The following is a 17,732-nucleotide window of genomic DNA, read 5'->3' as shown; positions in this document are numbered from 1 at the left end:
TCTGGCGAACATATCAAAGTGTACAATAGAGGTGTCGTTGAAAATGTCATCCCTAATCAAACAAGCCACTCTGTCGGAACCACAAACCCCCCCAGAAGCACAAACCTCCTCCCTACATATAGATAGCCATTGATACCTTGTAACCTTTGAAAGAGGACGTATAGGGCTCTCATGAGTCTCGGTAATGACAAGAATATCCGCGGACCCCAAAACATCACACAAAAGACCGGGCAATGACCATAAAGAGCCATTACCATTCCAGCAGTTAACAAGAAGGGAACAAGTGGGGGTCTCCCTCTTGTCTGACTGCTGATAGGAACGTTATTTGGCCTTGGGGGCCTGCCTCTCTTCCCAACCACTACAGGGGGAATCCCAAATAACTACTTTGAGATTTCTAATAACTGCCCAGTTACCCACCCGCCTTGCCTCAGTGACAACACCATGAGCATGCTTCAACTTTGTAACCTGAGCCTTCATGAGATCTTCATCTAGGAAAATCTTGGAAGGGAGAGAGAATAGCTTCCTCTTAGCACTAAGAGCATGGAGTCTATCGGCCAATGAGAGAAACAGGATAAATAAGATGCCATCATGACCCACCCAGCACTTATCCAATGTGATGTTGGCAAGACCAAGCTGATTACAAAGGAAAGAGCATCCAGCTGAAAGAGGATCCGAAGTGGGAGGGAGTCCCTGAACCCGTAGGTTGAGCTCACAAACCCGTCTCACCCACTCATCCTCAATCTTCCCTTGAACCATCTTGTCAATACTAGCTAGAGGCATAATATCTACGCTACAACAAAGGGATGCCCATGACTTTACTTTCTGTTTGGTTTCAGAGATTAGCGAAGAATGCTTTGCTGCAATAGCTGATTGTTGCTCTTTGATGGTATCAAGTCCCTCAAGTTGCATGATAATGGAGTGGATTTTGGTTTGCCGACTTGCTACCTCAGTGGTGAAAGTATCTGAGAACCTTTGAATGGAAGATGAATTGGAGCTTGTGGTAGTCTTAAGAATAGAAATGGTATCTGTCATTGAGATAATTTGCTATCTTAGCTGCAGGTTGTCCATCTCTAGCTTGGAAATCCTATCACACAACCTTAGATAGGTTAGAAGTTGCTGGCATTGTGTTGAACAGGAGTCCCCATTGTCAACCATATCTTGAAGACAACAAAGAAAATTAGTAAATTGGATCCAAAAGCCACCGCTATAGAAATGGTATCCGTCATTGAGATAATTTGCTATCTTAGCTGCAGGTTGTCCATCTCTACCTTGGAAATCCTATCACACGACCTTAGATAGTTTAGAAGTTGCTGGCCTTGTGTTGAACAGGAGTCCCCATTGTCAACCATATCCTAAAGACAACAAAGAAAATCAGTAAATTGGATCCAAAAGCCACCGCAAATAACACAGAAACCCATAGTTGAAAGAAAATGCACAAGTTCATGCGGTAACTAGGAACACAAGCTCCTTGACATGGGAAACTCATAGTTACCATCGCAGCAGGAGAGGAGACACCAGTGAGATAACCAACAATCACAGTTAAGGAGGTAACGAAAGTCGGAAATAGGGATCACAAGCATAAAATCGGCATGCAAGGACGAAAACCCTAATGTCGTTGGAAGGAGAGACAACACCAGACCAACCGCAACCAACCCATGAAAAAATATAGAGGCCCCAAGACCCACATTATATAGCACAAATACAATCTTTCTATCATGTCTTTGACAACTTTTTTTTTTTAACATTTGCAGTCGGGCTCTAATACCATATTAAATTCTAGGATCGTTTATGCAAATGTAGAATCATAGCCATTGTTATTGATGATTTCCAAATGCAGATCTGGATACATGTCTCTACGGTGTAATCATCATTTAAATAATATTATATTAACATGAATAATAACAATATGTATAACAGTATATATATATATATATATTATATGCAATAATATATATATATATATATATATATATATATATATATATATATATGTATGTATTATATACAATAATATATATTATTAACATAGATAAGTATATATAGGAAATGATGATTACCAATAACAATAATGTATATCAGCTTGAATCAATCCGACTGAAGCTATAACTTTAACAAAAGTCACATGTGAGAGGACTTATCCATGGTTGGAAATGGGATGACTTTTTACCCCCACACTCTAACTTGCAATTTATAGACGATACTCCTTTGTTGAGATTGGCAAGGATTAGGGTGGCAATTAATTTTGAAAGAACCTTGGGTATAGATCTTACAATCTCACAACAAAATATTAACAAGGAAAAGTCTTCTATTTTTTCCTTCAACGCTCCTCTTTTTCAAGCTACGAGTGCTCAATTCCTTCATTTTCAGATTGTGTCTCTACCTAGTGTTTATTTGGGCATTCTTCTTCAAGTACCCTACCTAGAGAGGCCCTGCAGAATGTGTTAGATAAATTTTGGAAATAAGTCAGCCACTGAACCCTTAGATGGGTTTCTTTTGCTAGTGAAGTGTTGTTTCTAAAGCCTATGAAGCGACACCAATTTACTGAAGTATGGTGCAGATCACTCCTTTAAGCTTTCATCAAGGATGTAGGTGCTCTTTCTAGGCAATTTTCATGGGCTAGTTCCATGAAGTTATAGTAAAGCTTAGTTAGGTCGACAAATATTAGCTGAACAAAGCAAGAGGGTGGCCTTGATTGCATAAGACCTCTAAAAGGGATTTTCTTTTTGGACGCCTCTCTATTTTTGTTTTGACTGTTGTTGCTTCTTTCTTAGGGCACCACTTGGTGTTCCTATTGCAAGCTGCCTTAATTCATTGTTTTTGGCAGTCCCTTTGACCTTTTGTGTGTTCTTTGATTGGACATTAACAAATTTTGCTTGAAAGAAATCGAAGAATCCTTCAAGCTAGGAGTATAAAAATCCACTAACTTTCAATAAAGATTTCTAATATGATTTAAGAAATTATTTTAGCTAGGTGTGAAGCATCTATCCCCTAAGATCCATGAGAAGGGGAGATGATAAAGGGTTTAGGCTTTATGATCATGCTTGAAGATCTTCATCTATTATGCAAAGGAGTGATCCCATTAAGAAAACCTAAAGAGAAAGAAGGTGGACACTACCTCCTAAAGGTACTTTCAAGATTAATTTTTACGAGTCTTCTAGAGGAAATCTTGCATATGTAGGAATTAGCGTTGGAATAGATTGCTTGAGTGTTGTGCTCTTCTTCTTCTCCATTTGCACAGGTGAGCAAACCAACAATCTTATGGAATCCCTTTTTCTTCTTCATGCTATTGAAAGAGGATGTTCTCTGGGGTGGTGCAAGGTTATTTGTGAGTCTAGCTCCTAAATTTTTGTCACTTCATTGAATTAGAAGAATTTTGAAGATCTTAATTAGCAATTGGCAAAGGTGGCCTGATTGGGCAAATCTTTGGACATTTTTTTCCTTCGTTCACATTTCAAGAGAATGGAATGGTGTGGCAAACTATTTGGCTATATGGGCTTTTGAGCAGGTAAATGGGTCGAATATGTGCGTCGGGAGCAACTTCCTCTGTGTTACTCTCAAAGGTTAGCAAATTTGGTCAAGAGAAGATTTGATTGGTTGATGGTTGTTTTTTTTTTTTTTTTTCTTTTAGAGGGGTAAACGCTTTGATCTGAAGCTATGAACCAGTGAGGCCACAAACAGGGGACCTCATCTCCGTGAGATTTGAACCATGATGGCAAGGATAACAACTCAACAACCTAACCATCACAACATGCCACTATTGGCGATTGGTTGATGGTTGTTTTGTATGTGGTTTGGATTAACTATTATTTACTTTGATGGTGGTTGTTGGTTTCTAAGACCTAGTGGGACTAGGCTTTAGCTCTTTGAATGTATCACTGAGTTCTTTGTTTGAAATAATCTATCCCCCCATTCATTCAAAAAGCATTACGAGTTAACAATTTCTATTTTTTAATTTATTTAAATTTTAACTAAAGAAAAAGATTACTTAATTAGAATAATTAACAATGAGGTGTAAGCTACTTGACTATAATAATACTCTATCATTGGCAATTTGTCAATTTAAAGATTTACAATATATAGTATGTTACCAAATTCATTGGTTTTGGGTATTATAAGTATGATTTCAAGTTCAATCCATGTTCGGGTTCATCTAGAGTTCAAATCCAAGAGTCTAGGCTGATCCTAGGCATTTCTACCACCGGTGGCATCCAATAAAGGGCCCAAGTAGAAAAAACATTAAAAAATGTCCCTCAAACCTAATGTCGCCCTACTTTTTGTCATTTCACCTCAATTTTTTACATTAATACTTGCATTTTCACCATTTTTTCCTCCTAGCTACTTTTGAAGGTTGTTGATTTAGATGCTCAAGTTGCACAACGTGCCAAAGATCTATACATGAGACAACTCTTGCACTTGACATAGATGTAGCTAGTGGGAGTGGCAATTTAATGGATTGTGGTTCAAATGAAGTCGAACCAAATGTTAACCTTGATGCTTCTTGTTGGGTGAATATTTTGCAACTGATAATGTATTCAAAATAGGTAGATCAAACAACGTATGAGACAAAGTCTCTCCTACCTTGAAGGGAAAGCTCCCCCTTCTCACTGTTCCTTGGATCAACACAAGGTAAGCAAGAAGTTGAGAGATTTTGTAAGTAGTGTTAACAATATTCTTTCCTCTTATCTTCTAGTAAAGAATCCACTTACCCACGGAGTGATTAATGGGTAAGACGAAATCTATAACTACACTTCTATCTAATAGCTTGAAATGGTGACACTGATAAACCAACACCAACTCAAAAGCTGATTGAAAGCATACCGGGTTGGCTCTAAGTCTTATTTTAATCTACTCTATATAAATAACCTCTACCATTGGGGCACATTGACTTCCAGAAGTAGGATATTCTAACTATTTTTGTGAATTGAGAAAACAATACAAGCTATACTCAAAGCTTCTAGTCTATGTATCACCACAATCACTCCCAGTCAAAGCTTCAGCTTCGATTGCTTCTTACTTCTTTGTGTTCTATTATTTAAACATACAATAACAACATGAATCAAAGTTAACAAACACAAATTAAAGTCAAAGCCTCTAATTTGTGCTATCACAGTTGCTCTCAGTCAAAGTTTCAACTCCAATTATTTCTTTGTATTCACTTCTCTTCAAAATTGTACTACTCAATCAAAGTTATGCTGGCACAATTTTATCAAAGCTTTCTTGCATACAATAAAAAATGATTTTTACAATGAGGGGGATACTTCTTATATAGGAAAAGACGTAAGAAAAAAGAGGAAAAGTGGGGGCAACTCAACCACTTTGATTCGAAAAAACTGGGTGAGAAGAATTATTGGATTACATGTCATGAGGACATGCAATTCATCTTCTCCAACTACAAAGATGAAAAGCTAAAAACTAAAAAGAAAAGGGCAGAGAAAGTTGAATCAACACTTGAGAAGATTATCATGGAAAGTCTTATATTTGGCAATACAATCATTAAACATAGGAAGATTTGGGACCTCCATTGTCTTTGAAATGGCTTCAATTCTTACTGCATTTTCATGTGCTGATTTTAAAAACTTTGTAATTCTCTGCAAGAGAATCCCATAAGTGTTTTTCCACAAACTTGTATGTATCGAACATGTTCATTGTATGCGATCCGAATTCTTCAGAATCAAAATCAGCATTTACTCCATCGGTATACCCTAAGGTCATTTCTTCTTCAGTGAGCAAGTTATCATATTCAGTAAGGACCTTGCATCCCGTCTGCTCCAAAACTACTCCAGATTGTTCATGATCTCCAATTCTACCACTTGGCTCCCTGTAACTTTGTCAAAAGCTTTCCCAATACCCACTCCTTATGACCCATAAGTCCTTGATATCTGTAGAACATATCAAGGCATGGAATGTCATTACATGAAATCAAGACATGCAGATCAACGTCTACCATTTGATCTCATATACCCAAAATTTATTTCATGGCACTGGTTTCTTCGTTGAAGGAAGTGATCATGTCATGAAGTATCTCCTCAACACCTGTGATACATTCAAGGACTTTGAGCACATCTTTGATTGATTGAACTCCTTCTGAGATAACTTCTTCTAACCAAGTCTTTGCTGCCTCAGCTCTCCGATTCACTTGGGTCATCTGAGATGTAATGACTACACGCTAAAAGGATTGTTGGTGAATGACGTCATGAAGGCAACCAATCTCCTGCTTTAGCTGATTCTTCTTTTCCCAGAGCTTGTGATTGTTTTTTGACAAATTGGAGAATGCATCTTGGGCATTCTACAAACACCCCAACCGTGATTGTTTACCAAGTTCAATTGTAGTGAACTTGTAATCTGAGTGGTTAAGCTCCTCAGCTGGTTTGACTACCAAAGGCTCTATAATCTCGACATATTTGGTCTTTATTAATGCAATCAAATTTCCACAATCCATGATTTATAATGCTGAGTTTCTGGAATAGATTGTGTAGAGATTTTTCATCAACGTTTCGAATCACACTACGTGATCCATCATCAGGAAGAGAGAGCAAGAGGTGTCAAATTATGTCACATAATTTGACACCTCTTGCTCTCTCTTCCTGATGATGGATCACGTAGTGTGATTCGAAACGTTGATGAAAAATCTCTACACAATCTATTCCAGAAACTCAGCATTATATTTGGTCTTTTCAGAATCAACAATGATTCTTGAAATCATAGTTGGAAAAACTTGCCAAAGGCAAAAACTCGCCAAGCCCCCCAAAAGTTTAACCGGGAAAAACTCGGCAATTTAAAAAAAAAACTCGGAAAAAACTCGGGAACCTAAAAAACCGCTGAAATTTAATTAAAAATACATTTATTTTGCAAAATTTAATGAGAAGATACATCTAATAAGTTAATTAAAGACAATAAAAAGGAAACAAACAGAGTTTAGATATATATAAATGCATAGTGCATACAAAATTGCATTCTCATGTGGAATGCTCATGGTAGGAAGCAAAATAGTAAATAGTTTCAATCTGTCAAACTAGAAGTAAATACTAAAAGTCTAAATACATCAATACAATGTCAATGACTCAATCACATCTTCCTCTTTCCACTTGCACTAGCAGGAAAGCGAGGGGGTCTAGTCCTAGAAGAAGTGCCCCGCACTGGGATAGGGCGTGAGCTGCGTGACTGTGAACTCTGTGGTTGTGCCCCCTCGCTCGACGTCCCTACTGACTGGCTCGGCATCCTAGAAGAGGATGCATCTCCTCCTAATGGTAATGCCTGATCCTCGCCTGAATCATCCTCGTCCTCGTCCTCGTCTGAATCATCCTCGTCTGAATCATCCTCGTCCTCATCCTCGTCCTCGCCCTCATCCTCAATGTCATCCATAGTGAATTGAAAATCAGCGTCAACCTCTCCCTCCATGGCCTACCTCTCCAAATCAGCGATCTCATCTGGTGCAAACAATGGACCTGGCTCTTGTGTTGTCCAATCAGAATAAGGATCTATCTCATCTAGATCAAGTGGACCAGGTAGTTCTAAGAGCTGTGCCTTTTTTACGCACAACTTAAGATTATAGTGCACATAAACAAGGTCATTAAGCCGTTTTTGAGTCATTTTGTTTCTTTTCTTTGTGTGGATGGACTCAAATAAGCTCCAATTGCGCTCACAATGGGATGAGCTACAAGGTTGGGATAGGACTCTAAGAGTAAATTTCTTTAAATTGGGGGTATTGCCACCCCAACTTGCCCACCAAGCATCTGCAAAACAAAATAAAAAAAGTTATAAAGCAACAAAAAAAAAATCAAAAGCACAACTTATCAATTAGCAAAAGTTTTAAAGTTTGATGCTTTACCTGGTGCTTGAGTAAATCTTGCTCTCTTTGCTTGCATAGAAGAGAACAAAGGACCACTCAATTCCACATAGATTTGTTGTTCAGGCACAATAAGGTCTCTCTCCTCTTCACTTGATATCATTCTCTCAATGCATTTAGAGAGACCTTCCATGACCTCTCCATTAGGATTTAAGTAAGAATCATCAGCCCTAAAACAAATAGAAAATGATATCAAGTCTTGCTACACAACCTTAAAAAGTAAAGTAAAATAAAGTCTTAGTGAAATCCCAACTTCAAGGACAATCAATTATCATGATTCATAGTACCTGAATTTGGGATTGAGGAAGTAGCCTGCTGCATGAATAGGTTGGTGGAGCATATTGTTCCACCTCCTATCAATTATTTCCCAAATGGAGTCAAATCTGAGATTGTCCCCATGATAGTAACTTCTAACAGCCTCTTTCGCCCTATCCATGGCCTCATAAAGACCTCCCATTGGGGCTTGCTGCCCATCACATATGCGCAAGACTAGAACCAGGGGCAGAGACATCTACATTTGAAATTTGAAAAATACAAATTAGTTAATAACATAGTAAGTTATGAATTGATAATGGAACTTGAATAAACTAAAAATATAATGTTTTGATTTTTGAAGTTACCTCCACAATCTCCTTAGCCTTTGCAAAAAAGCTATCATCAAAGACTATCCGTGCCACAGCCTCTCCTTCGGGCTTCTTTGAGTAAGGTGAAGCAACCCAATCAGCACACACAAACATTTGCTTCAAAGCCAATATGTGTTCAATAATACTTTGCAACGTCAAGAAGACCGTTGCAAACCTTGTCATAGCAAGTCTCATCAAATCTTTGCCTTTAGTGGCTTTTCTCATCAAACTGAGAACCCATGGGTGATTATAGATATATTTCGTGACTCGCCTAGCATCTTCCACAACTAGACTCACCCAATCAAGTTTTCCTATGTCCTCGAAAAGAAGGTCAAGGACACGTGCTGCACAAGGTGACTAAAAAAGTGTGGGATGCCTCTCTTGGAGGATTCTACCTAAAAGATTAGCAAAAAATCAATAATCAGTAACAAACTTTCCATATTTAGTATTTACAAATTACATCAAATATAAATTGAATAATACCATAGCATTACATTTATGATTCATATTGATTCGAATATAAAAAAATAAATTTACCTACTGCCACATATGCTACTGCATTATCCGTGATTATTTGCACCACATTCTCTATTCCCACCTCCATGACAACATTCTCCAACATTAAAGCCAATGTGGCTGCATTTTTCACTTTGTTGGAGGCATCGAAAGATTTCCAAAACACCACATCATCTTTGCAAGCAACCAAGAAATTAATAATGGTTCTACTTCTTCCATCTATCCACCCATCAGATAAAATGGTGCAGCCATACTTCTTCCACTCTTTCTTTTGGTTTTCTATCAATAATGTTGCCCTACCAACCGCTTTGTCAAGCAACCTACAAAATTTAGGTGTAATATTAAATAAAGTGTAAGTGTTAGTAAAAAATAGAAAATAAGTTATAACAATTAAGATTTAAAATATAACAATGAACTAAAGTGAATCACAATTATTTACAATTACTAAAATTTAAATAGTAAAATACTAACCTTCCACTCATATCCTTGCAATTAGTACCCTTTGCCTGATATTGTTATTGCATTGACCATATTGACCCAATAGGGACTATCAGTGGCATTCATTGAGATATTGTTGAAAAACCAAAAATCAAATGCTACAATATCAGTTTGCTCATGCACCTCCTTAAACCATATAGTGCCCTCTAATGATGGTTGTGCTCCAGGAGTGTTCCTGGGCACAAAATAACCCCCTATCCCTGATGGCGATCCGGATGGTGATGAAGAAGTAGGAGATGTAGAAGAAGTGGAACAAGTAAAAGAGAAATTTTGTTTGCAGATCCGTGGGCCATGAAGAGATCCTAGTATGTTCTCAAGTGCTTCTTCTTCCTCCTGCATATCAAAAGGAGCTCCTTCAGATTCAGATATGGCTGCCCTCATAGCTAATTTTGCCCTCCCCCTATTCAATTTTTTCTCTTCAGTAGCTGCAAGTAGGGCATTGATGAATCTTTTTTCTTCATCAGTTACCTTGAGACAAGGATTTGAATCATGTTTCTTTATGCCTGCAAGGTGGTATTTGAGGCGGTTTATGCCTCCAGAAATAATTCTCTCACATGGAATGCATATCACTTTCCCAACATCATTTGGAGCTTCATAGGCAAACCGCCATGTCTTATCTCTTGCATTTTTAGGCCGAGTGCCTATATATCCAGAAGGGCATGGTGTTTGTGGCCACTCTTCTTGCGGATTTGTCATGTTTTTTTAATGCTTGACCGCTGCCCTACACATAAATTTATTGAAAAATGAATAAACAAAGTTAGAACTTCGAAGCTAAGGTTTCAAATGATTCAAACTTCAAACTTCAACCATATCCTTAGCAAACAACAAACTTCAACCATATCCTTAGAAGCTATAGGGTTTCAAATGATTCAAAATGATTCAAACTTCAAACTTCAACCATATCCTTAGAAGCTAGGGTTTCAAATGATTCAAAAAGATTTTAACTGATTTGAAAACATTTACAAACAACAACAAAAACAAAAGAACATTTGTTATAAAACTATAAAAAGTTTTCAAACTATGATAAGATGAACATACCTGGAAAGAAATTTGTCTTCTAAAATCGGTTAGAATCCTCTACAATCCACTCAAATCCACCTTGAATCACTTGCAATCAGCCAAGAATGCCTCCAAACCTTCTTCTCTTCACTCCTCAAGGCTCTAAACAATGCAAATACAAGAAAGAATGAGAAAAACACATTCACTGCCGCTTTAACCCATCACAGGCCACGGGCAAAACCTTCACCAGTAAATTGCGAGTTTTTAATAAAAACTCGCCGATTTTTTGCCGATTACTCACCGATTACTCAGCAAGTTTTTACCAGACTGCCGAGTTTTTAAATCAGCGAGTTAACTGGTGAAAAACTTGCCGAGCTAGGAAACTCAGCGACATTTAAAAACTTGCCGAGTACTCGGCAAGTTTTCCATCTATGCTTGAAATGACCTTGGCCTTTGAGGATTTAGATTTATTCTTCTTGGTAGGGAGATTATCTAGGGGTAGCACAACCTTCCTTTTCATGGTGATTTTTCCCAACCATCCAGGCAGACTGAAACTTTCATCTGCTGAAGCTAGAACAATGGCTACAACAAACATTGATCCTAATTGTATCTCTATTGTCATCGTGCATACTTCAGTTTGCATAGCTGGAACCATGGGTGTCCTTTCAGATGACTTCGTCATGAACATCTTGAATCTTGCAGTTGATGTATCAAGTTGGGAAACTTGAGAATCTGTAAGAGTTGGAAAATCATCAAATATATTTCCCAAGTTTTCACATTGCTCTGCTGTAAGGATAGGAGTGGCATAAGAGATGGGAAGTGCCAATATGTTCACTTCCGAAATGGAAATTGTAGGCGTGAATACAGTGGAAAATGAATCCACATCATTGTCTACGACATCCAAGAAAGGTCCCTCTTAAGTAGATGGATCCTGGTTATTTGTCGATCGTGGGGCAGATATGATCATTATCTCTCCCTCTTCTTCGTCTTCTTCATTAGATTCTTCCTCTAATTCTTGAGCTTGCATGGGCGCTTGAGAAGAATCTAAAGGTGGTTTTGATCCGTTTCTTCCTTTGAGCTTAAACTTGAGAGTCTTAGCTAGCCCTGAAGAGCATGAACCATCCTTTGTAATCTCCACCTAAGATTTCCTTCCAACCAGTCCAAAGTGATTGTAATCTACCTTGAGCTTCCGATGTACTCTCTTGCAGCCTTTGAATTTAAGTCACTTGTTAGTATTCAGTAAGATAGATTGAAATCTATCAAAGATAGAATTTCCTTTCTTTTGTTTCCACTGAATAGGGAAAGGGCTCAGCTTGTCAACCATGTTGAGGTTGATGATTTGTTGTAATGTAAGCCTACAGTAGACCATTTTTATGATGTCCATCTCCGTGCACAAGTCAATCCACAAATCCTCCATGCGATGAACATGAGTGAATGCCCTTTTGATCTTTGAATGCATCAATCAATAGTCAAAGTCAAATCTAGCCCTGAACTTCTTCACAGTAATGAGCTGAAGTTCTTCTTTCATAGCTTTTCTTTATACACTAAATTGAGTGTATATTGACTAATTTAGAGGGGTTTGGCAGTGGTAATGTTGAATCCTAACCTATGCTGATTGTATTCATACAATTGCACCTCAATGAGCTATTCGACCAACTCCGTCAAAATGATCCTATCAGTAGTATATCTCGGTAAGGTATATAGTTCTCCTTGAAAATAACCAACTCTCAAATAGGTGAAAGTTGGAAATTATAAGAAAATGCGGCCAAACAGATTTAGCCTTTGCTAGGCTTCATCTGATACTCTTTTGACTACTAACTCTTTGTCAAATAGACACCTGAAATGTCCAAAGAACACATCTTGGACCCTTCTGTAATGAAACTCGCTCTATGTCAATGTAATATGGTCATAGTAGTTCTAGATGGGAACTAGAGATGGATCCCCGTTGGTGGAAAGTCCTGAAAACATTTCGACAGCCACAGTAATGTAGACCAAGTACAAGTTCATGTAGAATGGTGTTGATGTTCCTACATGAATCAACTGTTCACACAGTGTTGTGCTTATAAGCTTTCCCTAGTAGATGGGTTCCTTGTTCTCAAAGATCTAAAGGATGAACTTATACATCCAGGGTTCAAAATGACCAAATTCTTTGAGGCCACCAACTCTACTAAGGAGAGTTATCAGATCATTAACTTTTGGGTAGAAGTCAGATCCGTGTATTGGTTTCGGTCATCTAGAGAAATTGGATCGCTTATTCTCTAACCAATTTCATTAGTGTGCCTCTTATCAGTGTTTCGGGACTCTGCGAGTCCAAGGCAGAGGCAGCCTTTCTAAGGCAAATGGCCTCTGGACTCTGACTCAGGCAAGTCCTGGCAAAATCCACGTGGACTCACCAAGTCCAGGGACTGCTGAGTCCCAAGCCTAGGACTCTACAAAATTTTATTTTTATTTTTTTATCTTAAAAATTTTAAAAGATAGACATTTCTAGAAGGTGTTTTTTTCTAGTGTATATTAATTTTGAAAATGATATTGTGGTATGTCACGAATTTATTAAGGATTGAATCTTAAGTCTTCAACTTTATGTTATGTTATTCAATTTTTTTCCTTCAGAAATTCGTTGTTATACTTATGTGATCTATGCAAAATTGTGTATGAGTGTTAAGTAGCTTCTATTTATCTCAATTATTGTGTATTTGATGTTAATTGACTAAATAATGCATGAAAAATCGTTAAATCCTTAAAAATCTTTGAATTTCATGGGTTTTTTGATTTTTCAAGTCCTTGCCAAGTCTTGGCTGAGTTCGGTCACCAAGTCCGAGTTGGATTTTGACTTTCCGAGTCAGAGGCAAGTCCGAGTCCCGTAACTATGCCTCAGATAATCCAATTTACTTTGATTCCACTATCATAGAGATATTTCTTTAGACAAATCCATGCATTATGAAGTCTAAGGAAGTTTGAAAATTTGTTCAATAACATTTGGATACAAGCTGATAATGACCTTACCATCTGCATCCTTAAATTTTTTTACTTAGGGCTAAAATGTCAGGCACATCCAAAGACAATCTCAAATTCTAGGGAAACCAAAGGAAAAGTGGACACCAAATGAATATTACCCCTTTTGATGCGTTTCATTTCCCTGTTGGCAGGAGCTTCAATTCTCTACAAGAAATCAGCCATGTCTCCATGCCCAATCTCTGTAGCTGATACTTGATCTAGAGGAGATGAAACGAGTGATGCAAATATGTGTGCTAGCTCCTTATCATACCAGTACTTCATCTTCCCTTTGGATTTTGATGGTGCGGACGTATCTTTTGCTGCAACATGGAAATTCCAAAGAGTAAATACATTGTTTGAAGGGATTGGATCCATGAAGGTGTTAGATTTTGATTGACAATGACAAATCTATGAAGAACAAGGTGTTTGGAGCATTTATTAGATACTCGTAGAACATGTGTAGGTTGGAAATGATCTAGAAAGCATATGTATTTGGATGAAAAAGGGCCAAAATTGGATTTAGAAGGATTGATTGCATATGGGCAAAGATAGGCTTTCATTTGTGTGGCCAAGAATGCAAGTTGGATGCATATGAATGTGTGCAAAATGACAACTTTGGTATTTAAAAGTATAACCTTTTACCAAAATCGAGTTCTCTAGAGGTAATTACATGTGGTAAAAATGAATCATCCTTACTTGAGGTAAACATGTAATCGGGTTCTGAGGATGTCATTGCATGTGTTGGAGAATGGATGAAGTATTGATTGGCATGGAAGTGTATATGCACTTGCATTCTTGAATGGAAATCCTCATCTTTTTCCAAAAAAGAAACCAAAACAAGCAACAAACAAACAAGAAAAACTAAAAATAAAACAAAAACATACCTCTTGCTATTGACTCAAACATGACGAACTTCAAGATATCCCTTTACATGCAACTTTTATTTTTGGAGTTTGGAAGAGTTTTTACATTTGCAAATGAGTGGATTTCAAACTTATTTAAAGATAAAATGCAAAATACATGGGCTACATTTGAACAAATGGACAAAAACGATTCAGAGAATGCAATAATGTTGCAAAATAAGTAAGAAATACAAGCAAAGTTGAATCCTTCTCCTTACTTGGAGCTCAATGAGCCAAAAATGGAGGAAAGAAAAGTTTAGATGAAAAACTCTTCTCCAAAATTGGGTTCTCCAAGTGCAAACGCATGCGACAACTAAGAGCCTTTAACAAATTCAGAGTTACAAATCCTAATCTCCAAGGTCAAATGCATGGATGTTTATTCTTATGGATGGCAAAATGTAATCTCACAACTCCTTTCGATGCTAAACATTTTTGGGATATGCACATTCTTGGGCGTTTTTGGAGAAAAACGTACCCTTGGATGCAAATACATGAGAGGTTTTGGCTTGAAATGGGCAAAAATGGATGTCTTGGCCATTTTTGGACAAAAACATGCCCTTTTGCTGCCTTTACATGAGACATTTGGGCATGTAATGTTCAAAAAGGTGTGCTTGAATGGTGTTTGCATGCATCTAAATGCTAGATCGCACTATATGGATGTATATGCCTATTTTATTTCTTCCTCAAAACTCCAAGATTTTTGCTTGGAGAGAAAAATCAAACGCTCAACATGCAAAGACATGTGACATTTTGGCTGGGAAGAGGCAAATCACACTCTAGAGGAGCCATTACATGTAACACCCACATGTAGAAAGCACTTTTCATGCAAATCGGACTCTAGGAGGAATAACACATGTTTAAAATGACTTGGAAATGACATATTTAATGCAAATTGCACTCTAGGAGGCCATTTGCATGTGACGTTTTGCATGTAAAAGGAACTTTTCATGTAAATCGGACTCTTGGAAGCCTTTTCCGTATTTAAAATGACTTGCTTTTTCATTTTCCTTAGTTAATCTTTCTCTTCAAGTGCAAAATCGCACTCTTGGAGTGCATTTACATATGTTATTTTTGACTTCAAGTGCAAATCACACTCTTGGAGTGCATTTACATATGTTTTTTTGACTTCAAGTACAAATCGCACTCTCCAAGTGCATTTGCATGTCTTGAAAATAGGCTTTGACTTTACATGCATTTGGGTTTACAAGGCAAAATCGCACTATGCATACAATTGCATGAAGCATATTTGAAAAAGGACATGTTGAGTTGAACAACTTAAACTTCCTATTTAGCACGTCTAATTGATTATTGAGTAAAAATCACCTTAAATGGGTCAAAATAGAATATCTACACTATATAGTTTACATACTGTGTAAATATTTATTTAAAAGCAACCTTTTACTTAGATGTTTTAAATAAAACATTAAAATAAGTCTCAACATTAAATTAGACTACATAGTGCACTATAGTCAATTAAGTGAAAAATTAAAAAGCAACTCAACATGAAAATATAACATAAAGTGCACTATAGTTACTTAAATCACTTAAGTGATAAATCAAAAGTGATCAAAAAACTTAGAAACATAACATAAAGTCATTTTGAGTTATATTTTTCAAAAAGTGAAACTCAACATTCAAATATAAAATCCATATTTTTTATGTGCGATTGCGCTTGGACAGTCCACTTTTTGGGCATTTAAATGGTCATATCTTTTGACTAATAAGTCTGGTTAAGCCCGAAGATATAATGAATCAAAGGGAAAAGCGAAAGCAAGAGATTGAACAAAACAAAAAGTTTAAAGCAAACTAAACAAACACTCAAAAACATAAAATAAAGACTTTGAAGACTTCAAAAATCAAACATAGGCTAATAAAATGGAAAAACGAAAAGGACATGACGAAAGCCTTCAGTAAAAATATTCACTACGTGAATTGGGAGCGATTGGTTGATCAATGTTGGCCAATTAAATAGTGAATTACCTTAGAGATATGCGAAACTTCATTGAAAAAGTTTCATACCATTACCTCCATTTTGTCATCGACAAAATGGAGGACAACACTTCCAATGAAGATGAAGACAAATATTAAATATGGATTGTAAATCAAATTTTCATTGTGCAATCACATTTTGAGACTCGAATTTATCATTTCTCCAGATTATGAATATGATATTATAAGGCATTTAAATTTCATTATTTATTCGCGATTGTGGACTTATGAGCATCACTCTTCTAATAGTTATGCAATTATACATATATTTCATAAATGTTGACGTATGAACTTATATAATGTATACCCGTGTGTATATTTATGCATGGACATCACTGAACTTGTACCCAAGGGAAAAAATGGTTGTATGTGTACTTGAACCTCTATCTTAACCCACACCTATACGCATACCCAAGGAAAAAACTTTAGTCCAATCCGTGTACCCAAACCTGTATATCATACCTGAATTGGAAACTTAGTATATGAAAACTCATTATGAATATTCAAAAGTTAATTTCTGTATCATATGGGTAACATCTAACAAAGTGTTGATCCTGCAAACAATCTGTGCCCTAAATCATTTGAAATTTGCCCTCTTCTTCAACCCTGACCTATTATTATCTGAAACTTGCCCTTTTTCTTCAAACATTTTCATCACAATCTGTTCATGTTCAGGTTTTCCATTGTGTTTTTTGCTGCATTTGACCACATCCTGGCCTTAATGCAATTTCTGTGAGTTTCTGGCAATTTAGGCAACTTTTTCTACTATTTTTTGTGAGTTAACTCGCTATTTACCAGCGATTTTTGTTTTTGTAGGGGTGGCAAGTAAACCCACAAGTTACTTGTGCAATTTGGAGACTGACAAGTAATCAGATGCCTAATGAGTACTCGTCGGCTCTTCAATCCATGGTCCTTTCCCTACAGAGGGTAGTAACCAAGTAGATCATGTTAGTTGTTGTCTTCAAAGGTCTGTGTTGTTCATGGTATTGGAATTATAGTAAATTATGATTCTGATGAGAGAAGTTGACAAACAAGCCTTACACCTGCATGTTTGGTCACTCATGCAGAACCTCTAACAGTGATTCAGTGATTAACTCCCTCATGCCTACAAGATTTGAATAACTTCCATTGTATGTTCATCAACATGAATTTTGTCCTTTGAGTCGGCTAGTTGATATTCTACTGTGGTTTTATGTTGGAATTCTTCAGATTTCTCTTTGTCATCTGATACTAGTATTATATAAAACATTATGCATATGCTCTCAACTTGCACCTTGATTTTTAATCAACACCCTGCCCTTTCCCCATCCAGCCCTTTGTTCATTTATTTGAGGCTTGGTACTTTGCTGCCCCAGGGGGGTTGAA

The 17,732-nt window shown here is 37.0% G+C and overlaps 2 protein-coding genes across 21 annotated transcripts in view; both read right to left on the bottom strand.

Annotated features, from left to right (window-relative positions):
* The window catches only part of SLP1 (Calcineurin-like metallo-phosphoesterase superfamily protein), a 257,256-nt gene that overhangs the window by 128,741 nt on the left and 110,783 nt on the right, over positions 1-17,732 (bottom strand). The gene's annotated exons all lie outside the window — the stretch shown is intronic.
* On the bottom strand, positions 6,897-8,853 carry LOC149549271 (uncharacterized). The gene is made up of 4 exons (XM_089794882.1): positions 8,467-8,853; positions 8,134-8,357; positions 7,829-8,016; positions 6,897-7,733 (listed from the first exon to the last, which is right to left on the bottom strand). The coding sequence occupies exons 1-4, from the start codon at positions 8,692-8,694 to the stop codon at positions 7,402-7,404; spliced, it is 972 nt and encodes a 323-aa protein (XP_089651008.1). The 5' UTR covers positions 8,695-8,853; the 3' UTR covers positions 6,897-7,401.

The sequence above is a fragment of the Cupressus sempervirens genome, chromosome 7 (genome assembly GCF_028749045.1).
Source record: "Cupressus sempervirens isolate cs-2001-9-10 chromosome 7, ASM2874904v1, whole genome shotgun sequence".
Classification (NCBI taxonomy): Eukaryota; Viridiplantae; Streptophyta; class Pinopsida; order Cupressales; family Cupressaceae; genus Cupressus; species Cupressus sempervirens.
The sequence above is the reverse complement of the archived record's forward strand: the minus strand, read 5'-3'. Positions and strand labels throughout refer to the sequence as shown.

Bases quoted from the DNA above. Each gene is read 5' to 3' on its own strand.
- LOC149549271 (XM_089794882.1), bottom strand. From the start codon at position 8,694: ATGAGAAAAGCCACTAAAGGCAAAGATTTGATGAGACTTGCTATGACA. The intron at 8,358-8,466 runs GTAACTTCAAAA...TTTCAAATGTAG, and splicing joins AGGCTAAGGAGATTGTGGAG to ATGTCTCTGCCCCTGGTTCT. The intron at 7,734-7,828 runs GTAAAGCATCAA...TTTGTTTTGCAG, and splicing joins AAGATTTACTCAAGCACCAG to ATGCTTGGTGGGCAAGTTGG.